The sequence below is a fragment of the Diabrotica undecimpunctata genome, chromosome 3, assembly GCF_040954645.1.
Source record: "Diabrotica undecimpunctata isolate CICGRU chromosome 3, icDiaUnde3, whole genome shotgun sequence".
Classification (NCBI taxonomy): domain Eukaryota; kingdom Metazoa; phylum Arthropoda; class Insecta; order Coleoptera; family Chrysomelidae; genus Diabrotica; species Diabrotica undecimpunctata.
The window spans coordinates 154,751,864-154,776,627 of NC_092805.1; the positions used below are offsets into that span (position 1 = coordinate 154,751,864).

General features: G+C 33.3%; 1 protein-coding gene across 3 annotated transcripts in view; it reads right to left on the reverse strand.

Annotated features, from left to right (window-relative positions):
* The window catches only part of LOC140436252 (uncharacterized), a 36,197-nt gene continuing 11,433 nt past the window's right edge, over nucleotides 1–24,764 (reverse strand). For 2 of the 3 annotated variants that reach the window (XM_072524950.1, XM_072524951.1), the window contains exons 2-8: nucleotides 19,998–20,147; nucleotides 13,257–13,457; nucleotides 12,344–12,780; nucleotides 7,959–8,107; nucleotides 7,717–7,865; nucleotides 3,080–3,262; nucleotides 2–457 (exon numbers count right to left, since the gene is read on the reverse strand). In XM_072524950.1, the coding sequence (XP_072381051.1) occupies nucleotides 136–457; nucleotides 3,080–3,262; nucleotides 7,717–7,865; nucleotides 7,959–8,107; nucleotides 12,344–12,780; nucleotides 13,257–13,457; nucleotides 19,998–20,137 (1,581 nt within the window). In that variant the 5' untranslated portion in view covers nucleotides 20,138–20,147 and the 3' untranslated portion in view covers nucleotides 2–135. Of the gene's footprint in view, nucleotides 458–3,079; nucleotides 3,263–7,716; nucleotides 7,866–7,958; nucleotides 8,108–12,343; nucleotides 12,781–13,256; nucleotides 13,458–19,997; nucleotides 20,148–20,946; nucleotides 21,091–24,764 lie in introns of those variants that run through there. The other variant, XM_072524952.1, reaches the window with a different exon arrangement.

Genomic DNA, 24,764 nt, shown 5'->3' on the forward strand with positions numbered 1-24,764 from the left:
TACGTATATTTACACTACATTCCTCTATATTGGATGTTTTTCTTTGACGTAAGATTAAAGCTATCTAAGAAACAAAGAAATGTAGAAAGATAATACAATAAATATGTTTTAATATAACAAATAGTGTTACAATTGTTAATTTTTTTTAATCAGTCCTGTGTCCGCTAATGTGTTCTTTACTCTTTTTATTACTATATCTTTATATTTCCAAATTGATTCATCGGTTACAATGGATTGTTGTTCCTCTTTGCATTTGACTTTACAATTTTCTCTGTAGTGCTGCAAATGCGCGTCTTCAGAATCTATATGATATTTGAGACAAGGTCCAGGTTTAAGACATCCCAGTGGGAAATGATTGAAAAGTGTTAACACTTTTTCAGTGTTTACAATAGACTTAAGGAAGTCTTTAGCGTGCATTTTCTCGTCTCTGTATGTATGTCGAAGCATGTACATGTGCCTAAAAATTAGTATGATATATATTTAAAATTGCAGAAAATTAAGAACAACAAATAAAACAAATGAAAACTTAACAATATTTTTGCAAGTAATGTGCACTATTAAAAGTAAATGTTTAAAATACATCTATTTACATATTTCAATTAAATTGACTCCACTTTTTTTTTAATTATAATAACTTGAACAATTGAAGGGCTTGGTACAATAACCGTCAACGTGCAAATTGCATAGTTTTGAAAAAAATGAGAAAAACGTATTATTTAGTCATAGTTGAAATTATGTATTTTTTTTTATTTACGTTTATAATATAACCAAAAAATCATCTTTTCTAACAATATGTATGCATATGTTCACTTTGGTTTTTTTTTGTTGAAATTTGATGTTAAATGTTACACATAAACGGTTATTGCTAAAGCTCGGATTTATAGGCAACAAAAATTGAAGAAAAAGGCGACTATATAGGCAAAGATTTTTATTAAAAAAGGCAGGAATATTAACATTTAGACAAAATATAGGCAATAAAGGAATATAACTTATTATTTATTGTACCAGGTGAATTAACGTAATATTAACTTAAGGCAGGTATATTTACACATCATAATCACAACATTAGTATAAATAAACTAGTAACTAAATAACTGTAAATTAATAATTAAACATTGTAACCACTTAAAATTTTATCATTAATAGAAACAACTAAATATTTTTCAATATTTTTGGTCTTAGAACTATGTCTTCGATCACTTAAAATTAATTTGTACATTGAAAACGAACGTTCGACATCGACAGATGTAATTGGAGCATATTTCAGAGCGGATAATAAATCTGGCATAATTGGAAATTCCTCGGAAAATGTCCCATTCAAAACTTTAGCAACATTAGATAAAAACGAAAAACCTTCATTCTTGTCGAAAACATATTTCATTCTTTTTTTAAATTAATTGACCGTTACTTCCAGGTGCCGATTTAATTTTCGTCTTTGAATTATCTATTAATTTTCCTGACTCACATAGATTTATCTCTTGTTTTTCTAATAATTGTGGCAACTATTAATTTATAATTGTCATTGATATAAGCGAGTTCCTGTTTCAATTTGGGATTTTTTAATATTTTTTTTGCTTCTCGAATGGCTTCGGAAATATCATAATCAAATTCTGACATAACTATTTCTATTTCATTGCAGTGTTCAAAGCAAAAAAAAACTGCTTCGAGCCAGGTTCCCCACATTGTAATTACTGGTTTAGGTGGCAAAGGGACACCGTCTTTGTTTATATATTTGCACCCTCAACGGAGCCTTTACAAAAACTTTTTTCATAAAATTTATAAAATTATTTACCAACGGAAACAGATTTCTTATTTTTTAAGCAATTCTATTTACCCCGTGGGCTACACAAGTTCAATGAATTAAATTAGGATAAAAAATCTTTAAATTAACAGCAGCTTTTAACATATATGCCGCAGCATCTGAAAGCATTAAAACTATTTTATTCACTGGTATAGCGTTGGGTAAAAAGAGGTTTGTTAAACTATCTTGTATAAATCGACTTATTGTTAAATTGTTTGTTTTTTCCAATTCTTTAACGGCAACTAAATAAGGTTTCCTCGCAAAGTTTTCGTTAAAAATTCCAATCATTAAATTAGCTATATACCTGCCGCATACATCTGTCGTTTCATCCACGATAATATACAAAAAATTGCCCTCTAACTCCCGCTTAATTTTTGAAATACATTCCACTCAACATTTTTCCACAGTATGTTTTCTCAAAGTACTCTCGTCCGGTAAGTATTTATTAAGATATTTTTCGAAAAAGTATTTAAAACTAGGGTTATTAACTTTATATAGAGGAATGTTGGATGCAATCATCATCTGGCATAAATCAAATTTAAATGCGTCTGTTTTTTAATTTGTTGATTTCCTGTTTAAAAACACAGATATAATTCTGAATGACCAGCTTTTAGACAAACAGTTCTCCCCTCCTCAACCTATTTCATTAGAGACTATAAATTGTAAACCCATGCCAAAAACAGATCACTTGAGAAAGGCAATCAGCCGAAACAGCTGTAGTGATAAGAATTTAAAATAAATTTTGTGGAAGTTTTGAAAACAAAGTTTTCAGTGTTTTATTGTTACATAAAATGAATTTCCATCAAGTAACGGACGAATCCATCAATTATATACATAAAGATAATTCCTTTAGTGAACGCCGCGTTTTTGTCTCTACGCAACTTGCGATAAAAACGTAGTTTTTCTAGATGATACAAAATGGAACTTTTGTTTAGCGTTTTTTGCCGCTTGTCGCTTTCAAATCAAATCTGTTAAATAAATCAGTGACCATCTTAGCGTGCAATAAGGAAGTGTATATAAGATATCAGTTAAATTGGAACACAGAGAATTACTGTGAAATTAGATCAAGAACTGAGCAAGCCAGAGCCGAATACGATTTTAGTACACATTACTTTAGGCATATGGATTTTTCTACTCAGTTTTACAATCTTCTACTTCCTCTTCATTTTACGATTGGGAGTCATCACCTAAACTAATTATAACATTATCTGTTTAGAAACCCATAGACATCTATCAATAAAGGGACTTCTTAGATTATTACCTTCCATTTATACTTACTTAGGAATAGTTTTATCCTGAGTTGTACGATTAACAAAATGGGCATTTGTCACAGTATATGCAGCTCCCCGTTCAATTTTTCCTTTTGCTAATAATTTCATTTTTACTCTATGCATCAGTGCGTTTAAGTTGTCATCTTTCATAGGAACTATCACTTCATCTGTATCGATCACAATAATGTACCTTAGGAAAAAAATTACTGACTGACATATTTTAATATTTAAATAAAATGACTAAATGTTACATTTAGTCTATTATGAATAAATTTCATTCAAAGTAATGGAAATTACTATTTATTAATTAAGCAGCTCAAAACAGTGAATGTGAGCCCAAACTAGTCCAATATTTTCAACCAGGAATGTTGATGATTTTCAGTATACTTACAATATAAAAGTATATTACATTAAGCAATATACGAGAATGCCAGATAAAGTCCAGAGAAAAGCACTACTAAGGGTAGCACGTGCATAGAGAACAACATCAACGGTAGCCATACAAGTAATCGCGGGTGTGATGCCCATCCATCGAATATAAAGGCAGAAACCTACGAGAAAAATGACCAGGAGAAAATAATAGCTACGAATAGCAGCATAACGAAGTGGTAGAAAAAATAGAAAAATATGCTAATGGTACGTTTCTCTCTTTCTAATTATAATTTAAATATCAATAATCTTTTATAACAACTAATAGTTAGACAATCCATATTACCTGTATAGGAATTTCAATTTGATGACTATGATAGAATTTGAGATGCGCATGCGCAACTGAACTTGAGATCTGACGCGCTCTTCCACGTGATATTCACTTTCGATCAAGACTTAAAACTAGCACCATCTGTAGCAGAGTGGAGGTATCCAACTAACTGGACAAAAAAGTTTGAAGAATCTGTTTTGGGTTTTTATTTTAGACAAATGATTCCAGTTGCAGAACAAAGTTTTATTTAGTTATTGAGAAGGGGAAGAAGTACAGTTGTTTTGGATTTATTAGTTTTTGTTCAGTAATTGGCCCCACGTTGGGCGCCAATGTAAGTAAAAATTATATAGTTGTGCTTTTGTGGTAAGCACCAATTTAACAAGAATGAGGGGTTGGCGGATGTGGTGGCCAACGACACAAAGATAAAAGAGATGTGCTCACAACATAATATTGTGGGACCTAATTCCGCTTAGCTAGCAGACTATGCCAGAGAATCACTAATTAACTCGGGAAGAATTCGGCCAATTTGCATGCCTCTAAAAGACAGTTACCCGAAAATGAATATGAACAACTTATATAATTAAGTATAAGTGAACAAGGAATGAATACTGAAATAAAGAACGAACTAAAAAAAAAATTGTCGGCGCCAGGAAAGTATCAAGGTTACTTTTCAAAGTATAATATATTGCTGTAATGGTTGCTTTAATTAATTTATGAAAATAAGAAAAAAAATTCCAATTAAAAATATATTATGTACAACCCAATTTAATTCTATTTTATTATAGAACATATACAATTAATAATTAATTTAACCTATATTACCCTTCACCTATTATGTATCGCATAAACCTAACTTTAAATATATTGACATCCTCAATTATAAACTATAAACCCTTGTATGTAAACCTTAGCATTATAACAACATAAAAAACCCCTAGCTTGGAAACTACAACCTTCTCGCCTACTAAAAAATATTTCTACACTATTACATTCGATTAAAAAAATATCTCATGTGAAACGAAAAACTAATCTGACGGACTAGTCCTCTAACATATATTTAAAAAAAAAAAAATTTTTTGGTTGGATGTGTACACAAATACCTTACAAGGAGATCTGAAGGACTATTAAAGCCTTCCCTGGTAAATATGTTTAATTAAAATTATAGTAAATGATTATTATGATTAATATTATCACAACATAACAACCTGTAGCATAGTGGCGGTGTCCAACTTATCCTCCAACAATAAGTTGGATACCGCCATTATACTAGAGGTGTTGCTAGTTTCAAGTCTTGATCGGAAGTGAATATAACGTGGAAGAGGGTGTCAGATCTCAAATCCAGTTGCGCATGCCAAATTCTATCATAGTTATCTAGTGGATTGTCTAACTATTAGTGGTTATAAAAGACTATTAATGTTTAATTTATAATTAGAAAGTGACGAACGTTACATATAGGGTAGTCTAGACGAAGGTATGAATTTTGAATGCTGCAGAATGGATATGGTGTGGTGAAAAAGACATTTATCACTTTTTTCCTCAGTTCCTACCATTGGACGGCTCCTTCATAATCTACCCAGAAAGGAGAGGAAAGGTTACATATTGACAAAAATAAATTACACAGTTGTCAGAAAGAAGAAAATATTAAAGAGTTCTCTGTTGCGAAGGTAAAAGGAAAAGAATGAAAGAGAGAAAAAGCATGAGAGAGAAGAGGGACTTTTATTGTCATACACCGTTCCGGAGAAAACCTACCGTACCGCATGAACAGTCCAAATAAGGTGAAGTTTAGTTAGTAGATAGGGAGCTGTGGATGTATCTGTGAGCACAATTACATCCTCAATCCAACATACGCCAGTCGTTCTTACTGGGATACGGCCTGGTACGGTCTTTAAAAGATTTACCACTACCTTCCCATAAAAAAAGAGATATCACCATCAGAGTGTAAGTCATTTTTGAGAGAGATACATTATTACCTATGCATGCATAAAGCAGACGCGCTTGGAAATTAATTCGGAATCTTGGCAACAATTCCGCCGCTCTGGCACCCAATCTGACAAAAGTCACACCCGATCAGATAGCCCATCGTCTCCTGAGAAATGGTTAAGACGACATGAAGTAAGAACAAAGTGAGAGTACAACGAAATATTGACGAAAAAGAGGATGTTCTAGGTACCTCCTTTTGTCTGGAGGGGATGAGAGCTGCGATCCACTAACTGAAAGATAATAAAGCAGCTGGCCCAGACGATGTATAAACAGAACACATAAAGCACTTTGGACCAAAAACCCTAGAGTGGCTCGTAAAAGTAATGAACTGTTGCGTCCCTACATTCCAAATCCCCAAAATCTGGAGGAAAGCTAGAGTGGTGGCCCTCTTAAAAACAGGAAAGGATCCGGCGGATACAAAGAGTTTTAGACCTGTCCCTCTTTTGTGTCACTTTTCCAAGGTGTTCGAAAGAATGATACTGAACCGGATCGCTGGATCTGTGGACACTAAAATTATTCATAAACAGCAGGGTTTGAACCCGGAAAATGCTGCTGTAGTCAAACTCTTAATCTCACCCAACATATTGAAGATGGGTTTGAACGAAAAGAAATAACAGGAGTAGCGTTCATAGACCTGACTGCCGCCTATGACACAGTTAACTACCAACGGCTGCTGGTTAAACTCTATAAAATTGCAAAGGATTTCCGACTAACAAGGTTAATGAAATGTCTTCTCCAGAAAAAACGCTTCTACGTAACGCTCCAGTCCAAGAATAGTCGGTGAAGGAATAAAAAAATGGACTCCCACAGGGAAGTGTCCTCGCGCCATGGCTATACAACATTTACACCAACCACCAACCCAAAAACCAACAAACAAGACAATTTATTTACGCGGATGATACAGCTGTGGCAGCTCAGGAAAGTACCTTCAATGAAGTCGAAATAAAACTAACAGATGCCCTAGAAGACTTATACTATGACAAAAACCATCTGAAACCAAATCCTACAAAAACCCAGGTGTGTGCTTTCTATCTTAGAAACAAGCATGTCCGAAGGACACTGGAGGTAGAATGGCGTGATCAGATGCTGGAATATAATGAGATGTCAAAATACCTCGACGTACGTCTGGATAGAACTCTGTCTCATCGATATCACTGTCAAGATATCAAGAAAAAAGTAAGCGCCAGAAATAATATCATCCACAAACTAACAAACACAAAATGGGGAGCACAACCACACACTCTCCGTACTTCTGCCGTAGCATTATGTTTTTCTGCTGCCGAGTTTGGAGCAGCAGTGTGGGAAAACTCTGCTCACGCTAAAAACGGCAATGTTGCGTTAAATGAAACGGTTCGTATAATATCTAGTTGCCTGAAACCGACACCTATCGACTAGGTCTATCCTATAATTGGAATCGCTCCACCTGCTATCAAAAGATAAGTCACGTCAGAGATAGAACGAAAGCAGCAGGAGGTGGATCGAAGACACCCCTTGTATGACCACCAAGTTCAGCCAAGTAGATTAAAATCTCAGAAAAGCTTTCTGAAAAAAATCACGATCCCTTCCCGAAGAGCCAAAGACACCTATGGCAAGCGTCAGCTACAACATATTTAGTCCCATGGCTACTGGAGACAATTTGCCGTATCCTACATGGAAAGCGCTAAACAGATTAAGAAATGGCGTTTCACGTTGTGCTAGTAACCAGAAGAAATGAGGATACCTGCGACTGTTACGCAGTTCAAAATAGTCACCTACTATCATACACAGCGATGAGAGAGACCTGCACAAAAGAAGACCTATTCTTAGCGAATGACAGGGCCATATATGTGGCCAACCATTGGAAACACAAAAGGTAAAGCTGTTGGTGTTCCGGACACGGAAAGTAAGTAAGTAACAAGCAGGCGTACGAAAATTAATAAACAAAATTCACATTTCAATCACAAAAGTATATCACACATACTTACTTATATCGATACATATTTCTGTAATAGCAATCGTTGTATGGTACAATTTCATTAAGTCTTTTTCTTATACTTTGTTTCTGTAGATAAAAATGTTGTAAAAACGGAACATTAGACGCGCCTCCGGGTAATGTTATAGGAGTAACTTGGATCTTAAACATAAATGGAAATATTTTGACTGCGTTATCTTTGGACAATTTCTAAAAAGTAGTTTTAAAAAATCAACAATTTTTTTAAAGACGTACTTTTCCTATTTTTTCGTAATAATTCAAAATTTTTCTTATATTCGGATGTGTGTAGAGCTCGTAGAAGAAAATTTTATTTACGCCCGTAGCATTTAACAATTCTATCCACTCCGATAGTCTAGAAGAAATATCGTTTGGAAAACTTAAGCCTAAAAGCAAAGAATATGGGTGTTAATGTTGAATAACACTTTATTTATAAAAGTTTAAATAATCTCAACAGTATCTCAAGTACTTAATTCTTTGTAAAATTTATTGAATTTCAAATTCCTTAAAAAATTCTGAAGATCCTTTCAATTGTAGCGCTCTTAAGTTCTCATTTAATATGTTTTACCAGTTTTGGTCATGTCTTATTGTCATCTTGCTTTTGGTTTTCTCTTTTTCTTTTGCGTATTCCGAATTTTCAGATAACGCACACAATAAAAGTTTTTGAAAAATAAATGGGTATTACAGAAGGATTTTATTAAAAAGGTAAAATATATTTAAATCATATTTTTATATTAGGTAATATAGTAATAAGGTATTTCTTAATAACTGATTTATTACAAACACAATTCAAATTCAACTTAAAGGTTTATCATGTTCTCGATGGTGTGGTTTTCTACTTCGCGATTTTTTTTAAATATTCGGTATCGCAACTGTTCGTTTTCGGTTTTCCAAGCATTATCGTAAACTTGTCTACTTAATATTTTCCAAAATTTTTAATCGGATGAGTCTGGGATTTTGGCCTCTTGTCATTTTCAGGCCAAATAAATGAAATGTTGTGGATCTCTAATCAATATTGTTCAAGTTAATATAATATAATCGTAAAAATAAAAGAAAAATATATTGTTAAGGTGATGTGCATTAATAAAATCAACCAATTTCAATCACAAGGCAATACTCAATATAAATATTGGAATTCATAGCCTCTTATATACCCAGCATGCATCTTCTTCTTGTGGTGCCTATCCGTTACGGATGTTGACTACTAGCATGGCAATTCTAACTTTATTGACCGCAGCTCGAAATAGTCCTGAAGTGGTCAAGAAAAACCATTTTCGTAAGTTCTGGAGCCAAGATATTCTTTTTCTTCCTGGTCCCCTCTTTCCGTAGACCTTTCCCTGTAATATAAATTGCAGCAGGTTACATCTATGATCGTTTCACATTATATATTCAAGATATTCTAGCTTGCGCTGTTTCACTGTGGATATAATTTCACATGTTTTATCCATCCGACGTAGAACCTGAATGTTTGTTATTCGGTCCACCCAGGAGATCCTCAGTGTCCGTCTATAACACCACATCTCAAAAGCCTCGAGTTTTCCCATGGATGCCTCGGTTAGTGTCCATGATTCAACCCCATAGAGCAGCACTATAATTACGTAGTATCCCAATAAAAGGATTTTCGTTTTTAAGGGTAGGTCGTGGCTCTTAAATATCTTGCTCGTTCTGACAAATGCTGACCTGGCTTTTTCAATTCTTTGTTTTATCTCAACTGAGTGATCCCATTGGTCGTTTATGGTGGTTCCTAAATAGTAATAACTGGGCACTTGTAGTATTTGTTGCTGATTACTACCAGCAGCACTACCGCGGCTCATGACGTGTTCCGAATAGACGTTAAATAATAGTGGAGAGTGTATGCAGCCCTGTCGTACTCCTCTCTTTATTGCAACTTCTTCTGTTAGTTGGTCTTTCACCCGAATGGTTGCTAATTGATTGTAGTATATGTTCTTGAGTACTTGAAGGTCTTTGTTATCCAGATCAGTTGCCTTTAGTATATCCATGAGTTTATCGTGCTTGATTCTGTCGAAAGCTTTCTGGTAGTCGATAAAGCATACATAAATATCGCAGTTGACGTCTCTGCACCTTTAAAATATTACCTGAACCGCGAACAAGGCTTCTCTTGTACTTAACGCATCCCTGAATCCAAACTGCGTTCGTGAGATATGTGACTCGCATTTCTGATAAATTCTTCTGTGTATTATCTTTAAGAAGGTCTTAAGAGTGTGGCTCATTATATTGATAATACGATGCTCTTCGCATTTGTTTTGCATTAGGTTTTTTAGATATAGAGATGATGTAGATTTTAACCAGCTCTCTGGGATTTTTCCTGAGTCATAGATTTTATTAAACGTTGTCGTAAACCATTTTACTCCTTCGTCTCCCGTGCCCTGGTGCTTTACCTGCTTTGATTTTTTTTTTAATTGCGGCTTTGACTTCATCTTAAGTGATTAGTGGTCCTGTGTCCTAATCCATAATTATCTGGTTGTTATCTCTGTTGTCATCGAATGTCTTCTCAACGTATCTCTTCCATATATTCTTTGTTTGTTCAATGTCCATTACCGGGTCGCCATGATCATCAGTCATATGTCCTGATCTCTTGGGTTTGTACATTTCTGCTGCCTCTTTTACCTTATTGTGGAGATTAAACGAGTCATGTCTACTTTCCAATGATTCCATTTCTCTGCATTGATCTTCCAACCATTTGTTTTTGGTTTCCCTAATAGTTTTTTTTTATTTCTTTGTCAATTCGTTTATACTTCCACATGTCTATGTTTTTAGCTCTTCTTCATCGTATTTCTCCATCATATTTAGGATTTTATCAGTAATCCACTCTTTCTTTTTAACCGTTGTTGGGCGAAGATATTTATCTAGGATTGTCTGGTTAATTTGTTGTAGTTTTGCCATTTCGTTATCTGGTTTATTAGGTTTGTCTGTATGTTTTAATTCTTTTTCTCTATAGGTTTGTATCTGGTGTCTGGTATCATTTTTTAATGGTCCTAAATCGTATTTTCGTGCTTCTGCACTCTTTATCATCTTTAGCTTTAGTCTGATGTTAACTACCAGTGAGTTATGGTTTGACCCGATATCCCGAACCATCCAGCATAAGGCCTTAAAATGCTATTGGTATTGCACACCAGACTAAAATCCTTGCTAAAAATTTATTTTTTGTTTTATATTTCAAGTTATCTGGGCAGTTCTGTATATCAGCGATATAAAATCCGCTTTTACGTTTAATTTCTGAATGAGATAACGAGAACTATTTTTTATCATTCATGATCAAAACAATGTTGGCTATCAAGTGGTATCTTATTAATTGAAGACAACATATTGGCCTTCTACGCCACCATTTTTCGGTACATTTGTGGATTTTTTTGTTTTCGTTTTCCATAGCGTAGTCTTTTCCTCTTAATCATGAAACTTATACGAAATCTACGACATAAATTCTGAGTTGATTTTCCTAATTGGTATTTTGTGGGTTCCACCAAACTACTTGAGTGAGCGAAACTGCGATCAAAGAGAACAATACCGTTAGGGCTGAATCGCCCAGTGCCCTTCTGCAAAGGAAAGAAGATACTACTTGGTTGGTAAGTTTCTGGTTTATTCTTTAATTAACTAAATTTACTATTTATTCTGCATTTTTTTATGTTAATAGTACTGAGACAGAAATAATTAACGAAGTGAATCGCACAATACAAACAAGGAAGAATAAAAATAGGCCATGAGGAAAAAGAATAAATGAAAAGGATAAGGGACATTCTATAAGGGGCATTCTATAAGAGATGTGTGTTAAGGAAAATGAAGCTCAGGTGGACGTTAGGCTGAGTCGATTGTTGACGCTTCATTAAAAGTAATAATAAAGGAAAGATATGTCTCTCATTTTGAATTTGGGGCAAATAACTGTACATCCCAGAATAAAAAAATTGGATTCTATACACTTCCCTGACAACTGAAGTCAATCGTTCTGCTGAAGCACATAAAATCAAAGGAACCGATGACCACATACAAAGAAACAGAAATATCTATGATTTTCAGGAACTGACTGAGCTTGTAAATTACTATATAAAAAATGTAGTGGTACTTGAGTTAAAAGAGTTTTACTTGTGGCAAAATAAAAAAAAAGGACAATAAGTCACTATAGGATCCTTTAAAATGTTTTTTGTTACAAAATCTAGTAGAATTCTTTTTACAAGGGGCAGTATTTGTATGAAATATTAAACAGATTTTGCGGACGATTATAAGAAATTAGATTTTTTACAAAAAAAACACTGTCCAAGCATGTTTACACCCAAAACTTTAAGTATTCGTGGATTCCTAAGCAACAAAAAGAGACTTATTTTGAAATACCTAGTACTAATAATGCCGGAAACCAAAAGTTCTCTCGGCAAAGCCAAAAGATAAGGAAACGTTGTACAACAAGTTTTGTGTGAGTAGATCTACTGTATTTATTTCAAATTACTTAAATTTATTTGCATGTCATCAAAAAAAATTATAGCACATCAAAAAAATTATTTAGAGCACCATCTAAACATCAAATAAAACATTAGTAGATTCTTCTCATATTACTCAATACGATCATGTAAAGAAATCGTTTGAGCTTATTGAACTTTATTTACTCTATTTACCTTTTACACAAACTGCAAAATCTTCTTTTTTTCCAGGGTTGTCATATATAACTCTTAAGCGATTAGTTGCAGTATCACACTCCCTCTCCACCAATGAAATTGATTCCGGAACTTGTTTACTTAACTGCTTTGGCAACACGCATGATATAAGATACGGTATAAAATAACCTTTTTGTGGTTTTCCGAACCACCAAATAATTTTATGTTCATAGGTTTTTACTATTACGGGGTTGTTTGTATCGTTAAACCAAAATTGACAATATGTTGGTAAATTTATTTTGTATCTATCTATCATTCCTACAATTCTTACCGTAGGACCTAGTGTATTTTCCGATCTAGTATCCAAATATGCATTAAATAAAAGAAACGTGCCATTACTAGTATTCTGAATTTGCCAGTATGAGTTGCGGTACTCAATATTTAGAGGTAGTATGAACCTGTAAAAACCAAAATATATTAGTGAGATATGCAAATATAGCTGTATAATTAATTCTATATAAAATAAATCAAACTAATCCGGCAAATACTTGTACAAAGTACAAACTTGCAAATAACAAAGTACAACACAATGGACTTTATGAGTGATGAGTTATCGCTTTATTTGTAAGATTATCAATTGGGATTTGACGCTGTTTAGCGTGTAGTCTAATTAGAATATTCACATCATATAGAAGGCATTGTTTGAAGTTTCCTTAAGTGTACTTATCAGCCAATCAAAAAAAAAACATTTACTCTACGCCTTCAGAAATTATTTCATATTGTCGACCGTGAAGTTGGACATAAGTGAATTTGAATTATATTTATCCATCGATTTTATCCAGCTTCTAATAAATAAACTGGTAAAAATATAGAAAATGGTATTTTTTATTATTTGGTTACAAAAATGTAAATTTCAAATAAGGTAGCTACTTACTTAGCACAAGTTTGATTATATCCCCTTTTTGAGTCCGATTTCCAATCTTTTTTAATTTTTGGTAAACTGGGTAAAATTTTCTCGATTGCCAATTTCAACTGTTCCTCAGACAAAGCTTTTTCCTCTAAATAGGTTACGATATCCGTCTCGAGAACTGTGGGTAATGCCTGAATTTGTGATTCTGAATGATGCTTCAACATCCTTAAAAATTAAAATTCTTAATTTTGTCATAATCTCTGCTTAATATAGAGTATTTACTGCATATAATTCAAAGTATTAAGATGAATTTAGGGTTGCCGCTACCATGTGTGCCAAGTGTGCATCGCACACGGGCGGCCAACAATAGGGGCGGCCAAAAGCAGTCCACTGAGGTAATACTTTTTTAAAACGAAAATAAATGCCAATAATTAAATAGTAATGATTCAGATAATTCTGTGAACTCTAATACTTCAAACAATAATAATTATTTAGTACGTGATAATACTTAAATGCGTTTCATTTATCATGTATACTCCTTTTTTTCATCCTAATCTAAAAAAAAATGTCAGAAAATATTATATATTGTATGAACTGCCGCCCTTTTGTAGGTACAGTCATAAAGCAGTTTCGGGAATACTTTTTAATTCAAAGCGGCTGGCGGCTTTCGGACTTCAGTTTTATTTGAGATTTCACACGTAGACACTTTACAAGAATTTAGGCAAGTGGTTGTAAAGTTTCTGTTATAATATTGTTCCTATGGTTATGTTTATAGATGGGTTATTATGTCTTATGTTCAGTCTTAGTTGAGAATTCGATGAATTTAGACACGCTTTTGATAAACGATTTTGTTTGTAAAATATAGTAGTGTACCCGTTTCTTTTGCACAGTAGGTACTGTATTTTGAAGTAACGTCGAGATCAGAGCAATTTTATTCGTATACGCGTTACGGCTACATATTATTTGGAGAAACATTATTTGGACAACTTATTTGCAGTGTTTTTGGATTTATTTTGTTAAATTCGCCCGGCTTCGTTCTGAAGTGATAATTTCAAAATGTTTGAAAGAAAAAGAAAACGACTTTCAGGTTTTTAATATAGAACAATAAAGAGGCAAAAACTGAGGAGAAAAAAAAAACTTAGCGGTGCACTGGAATCATTTTTGATGAAAAACATACATGAAAATAAAGAAGACTCGGATATAAATTTAGGACCTTCAACTTCAAGCGAAGTCCAAACCATAGAAAAAAGTACGAAACAATTGAATATTCCTGCGGATAGAGACGGATGATTTGATGACAATAATAGCGATAGTGCGAGTGCTGATGCTGAAACGCCTGATCCTGAAACCACCAACCAAGACAGAACAATTAATGTTCCAGTTAATCTGGATTGCAGTGTAGGAAGCTCCAGCATATACTTGGTTTCAGATGATCCAAGTGAAGTTCAATTTCTTGTTGAAAATTTCCCTCAGCAAATTACAAAAATTAACTTCCCCAGAGATACAAATAATAGGAAATTTTCAGAAACTTATTATTATCGCATATTACCTAATCAAGACCAAATTCATAGCCCGTGGTTACTTTACTCATTATCACTAAATAGTGTTTTTTGTGCACCTTGTAAACTATTTTGTTGTGATGAAAGCAGCCGACAACTACTTAGTGGAATTAGTGGGGTAAGTGACTGGCAACATTTAGCTATTATTTTAAAAAGATATGAACCGGTGCAACTCATATAAAATATTCTCAAAAACTGTTTGAACTATCTAAAACATTAAAAAAATGATTAACAGTTGACTCTGCTCATCAAAAATTATATGAAATGGAGAAAAAATATTGGGGCGCACGTAGAACAAATAACGATTGTAGTAAGATGTGTTTCTGCTTTATGCAATGTTATCTATAGAACATGAAGTGTGTGCGACATTGGACATTAAAGATATTGTCAAAAAGTTTTCCGAGACGAAAGCGCGAAAAGTGCGTTTTTAGTTTTTTTATGTGTTTATGTTTCTATTCACGGTTTATTTTAATTAAATGGACGTTTAAATTAGGATATTAGGATATACATATTCTGGACGTTGGATCATGGTTATTAAATTAGGATATTAGGATAGGATATTAGGATATCAGGATATACATTAGGATAATATATAGACGTTGGATCATGGAGATTAGTCTAAATGGTCAAGTAAATATTTATCTATTTACAAATTATTATTGTTATATTATGCATCTTTTGCACATTTCTTTAAATAATAGTATGTATGTCTAAAGTGTTGGAAGGGGGGCGGCAAATATTAAGTTGCACACGGGCGGCCAATACCTTAACGCCGGCTCTAGATGAATTAAAGGACAAATATAATCAATTATAAACATTTTGTTTTAACCTTCTGGTAGCAGTCTGATCCCATAAAATTACAATACACGTAAATCAAAATGTAATTCAGTAGGTACATGTTGGAACAAATTTTATCAAATTATCTATCAAAGTTTAGGTGAAGCCAAAAGATATTTTCAAGAAAGTATAGGACTTATATAAGTGCACCATTGTTTTAATTTTTAAATAATGAAAAATGGGCCATAGCGACCATTTTTTGACGAGATAGCTTTTTCATTTTTAAAAATTCATAATTTGTTTATTTATTAATACTAATTAACTAACATTTAAAACTCCATAAGTAAATTTATCAACCCTAATACTTAACAGTACCATTTATACATATAGTAAAAATTGTAGAATGTTTTAAAATATAATGTTTTTCGTAGCGACATTAAATGAAAACTTTTTGTCTGAAAAGTTGTGGTAGTGGGGGAAGTAAATCTAAGCGTTATAATGTGCAAAATTGCACTGCTGGTCATAAATTTAATATTCTTTACAACAACAAAAATTGTGTATTATAGCGTGACTTCATTTTTCACAATAGCAATCAAGCACAATTAATAAAACTGCTTGACGTAACATTTAAAAAAGAAGTTCAATTTGGATCAAAAATATCTGTGAAAGATGGTGATTTATTATTGGTGAGAACGGCTATTAAGGAAGCGAAATTTAAAGTAGAAAAATAGATCTTGATTGTTTTAGGTATGTCAAGTTTAAAAAAATACTTATGTTGCAAATTTGCAAATAATTCAAGTGTGGCCTTATGTACCTTGTTAACCACAAGGAAAGCTGATCCACTTATTATAAAAAGAGTAATCAATGGAATTGAAGGAGACTTAACTTAAATTTAGTTTAATAACTTAAAGTCAATATAGTAAGTTGGTATACTTGTATTAACAGATGAAATCTTAGCAACGAGTAGTCATCATTACCATATACGAATTACAGTAAATCTCAGTATAACGTCAACTAAGTACTATTTAAATTAATAATGAATATTATGTAAATAAGTGTTAACAGTATATATTCGTTAATAAAGATGTAGGTACAGAGTCATATCTATATTCCGATAATCTATACCATGCTTATACCCGGGGGCGAGTCACCCGAGATGGCGTAGCAGGATGGTAGATACCTACAGTAGTTAAAGGGCAACTAGGAATTAACTAGAGAAATTTCTATTAGTAGGGGTCTAAAGCAAGGCTGCTGCATAGCACCTACACTCTTTTAAATATATCTGAATGAGGCGCTCTCAGTGTGGAGAAGAAAATGCTGCGATATGGGCATTCCAATTGTTGGCTGCTAACGACCAAGCCATTCTAGCTGAAAACGAGAGTAATATAGACTATATGCTCAGAAAACTGGAGAAGTAGTACACCAAGTGGGGCCTTACAATAAATATACAAAAGACCGAGTATGTCACTACAGGAGAAATATCAGAAAGCATACAAATTGAAATGAGAACTATAAAATCAACTGAAACCTTCAAATTCTTGGGAGTTCAAATAACATCAAAAGCAGGAAGTAATGAAGAAATACATTCTAGGATTGGCCAAGCAAGATCAGCCACAAGACAGCTACACGGACTATTGTGGAATAATAAAATATCAAAAGAAAATAAAAGAAGATTTTATAAAATAAAAATAGAAAGTGCTGCGCCGAATTTTCGGAAATCAATCAAAAAACAAATCAAAAATTAAGGCAATTGAAATAGACTATTGGAAAAAATATTGCCGGTACACTAGATTTAATAGGCTGAGGAACGTAGACATTAGAAAAGAAATTGAAATTGACCTAGACCTGGTATTTACACCTGCAGAGAATGACATAAAAATAGATAGTCAAAAAAGATAGAAAAATAGACTCCGCCCACAAGAAGAAAAGGAGGTAGACCAAAACGGTCATGGAGAGAAGATGTCGAAGATGCAATGACTACCAGAGATTTAAAAACTAAAGATTGCATGACAGAAAACGTCAGACGTCAAACGTCAAACGTCACTGACAGAATACATGTGTGTGTATATATTTTATTTTTCAAATTATTTTCGACCGTACTGTGTTAAATATTGACTTATAGTATCAGCAATCGGTCTGTAGGAAATAAAACTCTATGTGTTCTGTGTCCATATTTCGCGATTTTGTGACTCTTTCAGGAGAAAACTGTAAATTGATTAGAATTATTAGGTATTATATGTAAACAAAATGAATATTTCAATACTTACAAATATAACAGTAAAAATTTAAATTTTGTTAACATGTCTAGGTAAATGACATTTTGCACATTTTTACCCAATTGTGCACTTATTGCACAATTTTTAGTGAATAAGTTAAAATAAACAATTATTAAGACAGTATTATAAAGTGGAAAGATGGAATTAATAGTAGAGAATTGAGAAAGAATCAGGAACATGGTAAATTAATCTATAAAATGTAATTGATGGTACGTAGTCAGTTATTGTAATACTGATATTTAGAAATGGAATAAAATTGTAGGTAGAGTTACTAGAAGATTGCTGAGTTTGTTTTTGAAGGTTAAGATCTATCATATCATATATTGTTTAGTATGTTGCAGCAGATATTACTTAAATGGTTATAATTGATTTATTCAGGAGTTTTATTAATGTGTACCATTTCAAAGAAAAGTCGATTTTTATATAAAGTAGTTCCAAGATTTTTACATTATTAAATGTCTATGTATATATACATATACACTATTATCTATTACCCTGTAACGAAATATTTTGCCTACCACACGGGGCATTAATACAAGGGGTAGAAAATTGGGGAATAGAAACTATGGGGTTGAGATAGGGTAAGCAAAATAATCGCTACTTGTGCGAACGGCACTCAGGTTTTGGTAGGAGAGCTGGGGTCGTGGATAAGTAAAAGACAAGGGGGTTTGGATTGGGGCAACTACAGAAAAATGAAATAAAGGGTCATAAATCTCTTGGGACAAACAGAATGAAAATAAACCGGAAACACCTCAAGAAATTTAATATAGGGCGCCACTTGAGGTGCCTAATTATACCTATTACAACCAGCTAGTTGTAACTGGAAATATAATTATTAAACATAAAAAACATATCTTTTTCAAATAAAACTCAAAAAGGGTTAGTTAAAAAAAGAATAAGCAATATGTTAAGAAAAAAATTTAACATTTATTTTTGTGTCACCACAAACAGTTACAAAACATAGAGAACACAAGAATGCTCAAAAAAGACAATACAAAATATTAAAATACCACAATAGTCGCAAAATACAAAAAACCTACATGCGTTCTACTGATTTACAAATTCAGGAGATGCTACCAGTGGCGCACCGAGGGGGGGGGGTTTTGGGCCAGGACCCTATTCCGATACTCTTACTTATACATTGTAAGGACTCAAAATGGAGGTAACATCATAAGAAAAATTTTGGTGACCAACCAAAACCCCCCCCCCCCAGAGGCAAATTCTAGGTGCGCTACTGGATGCTACAAAAACTTACTAATGATACTGACGTATAAACTGTGGTACATATAAAAATTTTTACAAATAAAAAAATTATCCTTTTAAACAATGAAAGCAACTATTACTTTATCAAAAAAATGTCTGTCTTTACTTTAAAACATTAAATGTTACCTTGATTTTTCACTATTTCGCACATAACTCTGAAACTTGCTACATCTCTGGACTGAAACTGCAAGAACGAAACTCTGGAACAAAAGGAAATCATTTCCATAATCTGGAACGAAGATCTGACGTGGATGGAGTTGGATCAAACAGGAAAATGATAACAAAACTGGTGGGGCATCCTATATACTGCTTCAAAATTTCATCAGTGTACTGCACAAATCCCCCAACTATTAGGATACACTAACTGCTTAAGGCTTCACTGCTACATACTTCTACACAAAGGGACCAAAAACAGGAAAACACAAATTCGACGGTGAATTTGCGGATCCATACTTGTGATCCACACAGCGAACCAAGTAAGAATTTGATCTACCCTTGCACCCACAGCGACCCAAGCATGAATGACGAATTTAAAAATTCGTTCATATAAGTTGAAAATAAACAAACACTTGACAGGAATTAAAACGCAGAAGATTCCATTTCTACGACGTAACAAAATTATAAGGCGACTTCGAATGAAACATTAAAAGAAAATGCTAAAAAAGTAAACATCTTTAAAATAATAAACAACTCTAAAATGGTTTATATCACTTATACGAGGGGAGTTCAAAATAAAATGCTACAACCCCAAGGAAGGTCCCGATTGTGAGCAACAATACCTTTTAATGTTCTTGTAAGCGGTTAGCTTTTTACCGCTCAATATTCTTTTTTTTCGCTACCTGAGCTGACTATTGTTACCATATAATAAATCATTTGTTTAACATACTTACTTGGTTTTTAAAAATATACCATGTGAATGTAAGATATGAAGAATAAAGTAGAATACAATAATTGTCATTATGCAGACTAGAAACGATTTAGCCACATAGGCCATATAACGTCGGTTCCGGTAAAAATGCAGGCAGGTCATTGTTGGTCATCTGAAATAAATATAATAATATATATAAATAACAAATTCTAAAAATAAAATTCTAGATGTCTACCTTGTAAATTCAAAAGTGTTTTTACTTTTTCGCGTTTTGAGTAGTATGTCATACATAGCTAATTGATTATTAATGGTGCCCCCTACATTTTTAAAGGGTACCCCTGTTAAGATAGGCAAAATGTTCTCTGTAATTAAAAAATGAGGCTCAGCGTAATTTTTTTGTTGTTATAGACACGTAGGATGTTTTTTAGGTGATTTGGTACATTTATATTACATACAGATCTATAAAAAATAGAGTAGTTTTGTAAATGCTTTAACTATGCGTGTGATTTTTTTGAAAACTTTAAATTGATTGCAACCTACCAAAAAAAAAAAAATAATAAAAACAAAAGAAAATTACGTTTTTTTGATGTAGGGGAAGGGAGGTGCCGAAGTAAATTGCGCTGTCTTAAATTTTTTATTACATAAATCGTAAAAAATAAAAAAATTTATTTAGGTTGTATCGATCTTAAAAAATGTTTATTCCGCCGTTTTTCGTAAAATTGTGTCACTTTCCCATTTAATTTACTGGTCTTCACCTTTGGTTTTTCAAATCAAATAGCGATATGAAATTGTTTATTAATAAACAGATAGATAAGTAAAAAAAGACGTTCAATCTATTTCATATTTTATTTATCACCAAATTTACCAAAAATAGTTGTTAGATACCTGTATCAACGAATGTCGCGGGAAAATCCTTAATTCTCTAGTGTATTAATATATAATTATACTTATAACCTACACATAAAACTTACCATTATTAGTACCTGGCTTAATATTTTCTATATCACTAACCACATGTTTCTATATACTGTCTACTGTCACCTTTTTATGTCAAATGATCGTATTAGTATGTAGTTATTTTGCGTATAAAGCAATCGCTACTAGTTATAGTAATATATTTTCAGACTCAATGTTTTGTGTGGGTGGTGACTGAAAAATGGATAAATTTTATCGTACTGAATATCCCAAAATAGATATTTATCTTCCAAATTTTATAACATCGTTTGAATAATATATCATTATTATAGAATTATTAGATATATTCGGTTTGTTGGTTCTTGGAGCATTTGTCGTCATACAGTTTATACGAATTAAAACAAATCGTTTCTGTTAAACGATTTTCGCCGTTATATTCTCGATTGACAATCCGGTAAAAGTTTATGAAGTTTTACTGCTAATTTTAATATTTTAGATAAGTATATCAATTATTTGTTCATTGGTTCTGTTAAATTATTGTACATTTTACGTTTAAGTAGCGTAATAAAGAATAAGTTAACAAACAAATATCAACGTAAGTTAATCAAAGTCGTGCATGAGCTCTATAAAAATAACACAAGCAAAATAAAGGTATCTAAGAAGAAGCAATAAAACGGATGAAAAGCAGGAAAGCTGTAGGGCCTGATAATATCGAAGCTGAATTTTTAAAACTCTTTGAGGAAGAAGGAATAAATTGGATCACGGCTGTCTTCAATAAACTATACAATACAGGAATCATCCCTGATAAATGGCTAGAATCAGAATTCATAGCGATACCTAAAAAACAGGGGGCTAAAAATTGCGAATAATATAGAACAATCAGCCTAATGAACATGTTGAAACTGTTTCTTAGAGTCATCAATGAAAGAATTTATAAGAAGTGCGAGGAACAAATATAGGACAGACAGTTCGGCTTTATTAACGCAGTGGGTACCAGAAAGGCACTTTTCGGAGTTCATTCAAAGATGCAGGGACGTTAACTGCGACGTATACGCGTGCTTGATCGACTATGAAAAGGCATTTGACAGAGTTCAACATCAAAAGATGAAAAACATTTTAAAAGAAACAGACCTGGATGACAAAGACCTCAGAATAATTTCAAAACTCTACTGGAATCAGACCGCATACATGAAAATTAACGGAGAAGAAACAGATCACATAAAAATACTGCGTGGAGTTAGACAGGGATGTAATATTTAATATGTACTCAGAGAAAATTTTTAACGAGGCTCTTTACGGAATAGACGAAGGCATCCTTCTAAATGGTGAAAGAGTAAACAATGTTAGATATGCCGACGACACCATGGTAATAGCAGATAGTTTAGAGGGACTTCAGAGGCTAATGGACAGAATAAACGAGTACAGTCAACAGTACGGACTAAACATTAATACCCACAAAACGAAACAAATGATTATCAGCAAGGAGAATATAAATGGAGCTCATCTATACATTAATGGGACGCAGATAGAGCGAGTAAAACAGTATTGCTACCTGGGAACTATTATAAACGAACAGTGGAGCAATGTACAGGAAATAGTGTGTCGCATAGGAAAGGCAAGAACGGTCTTTAACAAAATGAGCACCATCTTCAAAAGTCACAACATATCCCTAGATACAAAAATGAGACATTTGAGATGCTATGTGTTCTCTGTGTTGTTGTACGGGGCGGAGGCATGGACGCTTACAGACACCACTATTAAAAAACTTGAATCATTTGAGATGTGGCTTTATAGAAGAATGCTGAGAATATCATGGACAGCAAGGATCACGAACAAGGAAGTTCTAGAAAAAATGAAGAAGGAACCAGAGATTGTGTTTACGATCAAACGCATAAAATTGCAATATCTGGGACACGTTATGAGAAATTAGAAATCAGCACCGTTACTCCCTGCTGCAGTCTATATTGCAAGTTAAAGTCAAAGGTAAGCGGGGACCCAGTAGAAGGAGAATATCATGGCTGCGGAATTTAAGAACATGGTTTAAGAAAACCTCAACAGAGCTGTTTCGAGCCGCAGCGAGCAAGGTCATCATTGCCAATATGATTTCCAACATCCGAAACGGATAGGAATCATAAGAAGAAGAAGGTATCCAAAGAATATGTGGTAAACAAAAACCTCAGACAAGTATACTGTCTGTTTCTGACTTCGTTTAAGATCTACTTAAAGCAAGTCCTGAAAACGTGGAAAAGGAAATGTAGCGATATGGGAATCCTTCGAAACGACGAGAGATTATACACATTATGCTTCGCAAACGATAAAATAGTCTTGGCCTTATATTACTAAGATCTAGAATATATCTAGTGCCCCTCAAATTTAGTCAGAAAGATAAAAAATGGGGTCTAGAAGTAAACATAAAAATAACTGACTATTGTCATTATAAGGAGGTTCATACTTGGCAAAAAATAACTTATATATCAGCTCCTTAGGGACTCTGCAGACGGCTAAGGCCAGCCCAACCGAAGTTTTCTCTGCGTTTCTGTCCTAATTTGGTGGGTTATGTAATTTCTCACAATAAAACACATTTTGGTAGTAGACAGATTCAAGTAAAAGAGTCTAAGGACGAGTGCGTAGCATAGCCCCGTAAAAGGAGCTACTACGGTATGGGAGACCTTATGTGGGATCCGGAGCAAGACTAGACTCGCTTGGCTTGGAAAACACACCCTTTTTATTCATTTTTCTTTCCTATTGATATGTGCGTTTTCAAGTTTATTGGCCAATCTTAAATTGCTTAGATGTATACTGTAAAAAATAAAAAAGTAGACAGATAAATACAGATTAAATACAGAAATCAACGGGAAAGACAAGTCGTTCGAGAATGAAATAGCATACTGCGAGATAGAACAATTTCAAGAGAAAATAAACACAGAATTTGTAATAGCGTTGTCAGAATCATTGTTATAGTATACTCAGAATTTGGCTAGATAATTTAAACCCAAAATAAGAAAATTCAGTTCGGCAACATTGTGTGAAGAATAAGTATTCTCGGATATCAACAAGACCATATTGTGCTTTAAAATTTCAAATTACGTAAATTATTTTCTTGCAATGTTTTATTAATGTTCATCATCATCAATAGCTCGACAACCCTTTCTGGGTTATGGCTTGTTCTACGATTTTCCGCCATTCTGTTCTGTTCCTTGCTTTATTTTCCCAGTTGGTAATCTTAAGTGTTTTTAGATCTTGTTCCACTTGTTCCATTTATCTAAGTTTAGGTTTTTCCTTTGACCTTCTCCCTACTGGTGTTTGCTTCATTACAATTTTTGCCGCTTTATTAATGTTGCTCCAATTAAAATAAAAAAGTTATGATTTTAATTAAAAAATGATGCACATGTACATTTTCCCCGTTACAGTGACATATACAACCATTCAAATAGCTCAACTTAGGCAGGCGTTAGTCCAGTTTCAAGGCGATCCAGGGTCATTTTCTGTGCGCCTTGAACTGGTGCTAGTGATTGCTGCTATTCTTTACCAGTTTGAGACAGCAAATATGCCACTAAATTTTTGAAGAATAAAGCAGGGTCGCGTGCTTTATCTAGACCTATCCTCTAGCAGGATCGTAGAGAAATGTTTACCCGTTACCTGCAAGTTAGTTGTCAATATATTCTCACCATTACTTCTTATTTCTTACCATTACCATTTCGGCAACACCAACTTTTTCCTATTATCTTCAGGCTCTTCATCATCACTTGGTTACACTGTTGCATATTTTTTAGTATTCTGAATATTTTTTTATTACTTCCTGCTCATCAAATTGCTTTAATTGTTTATTTTATTTGTCATTTTATATTTTCTTTTAATTGCACCCATAATAATT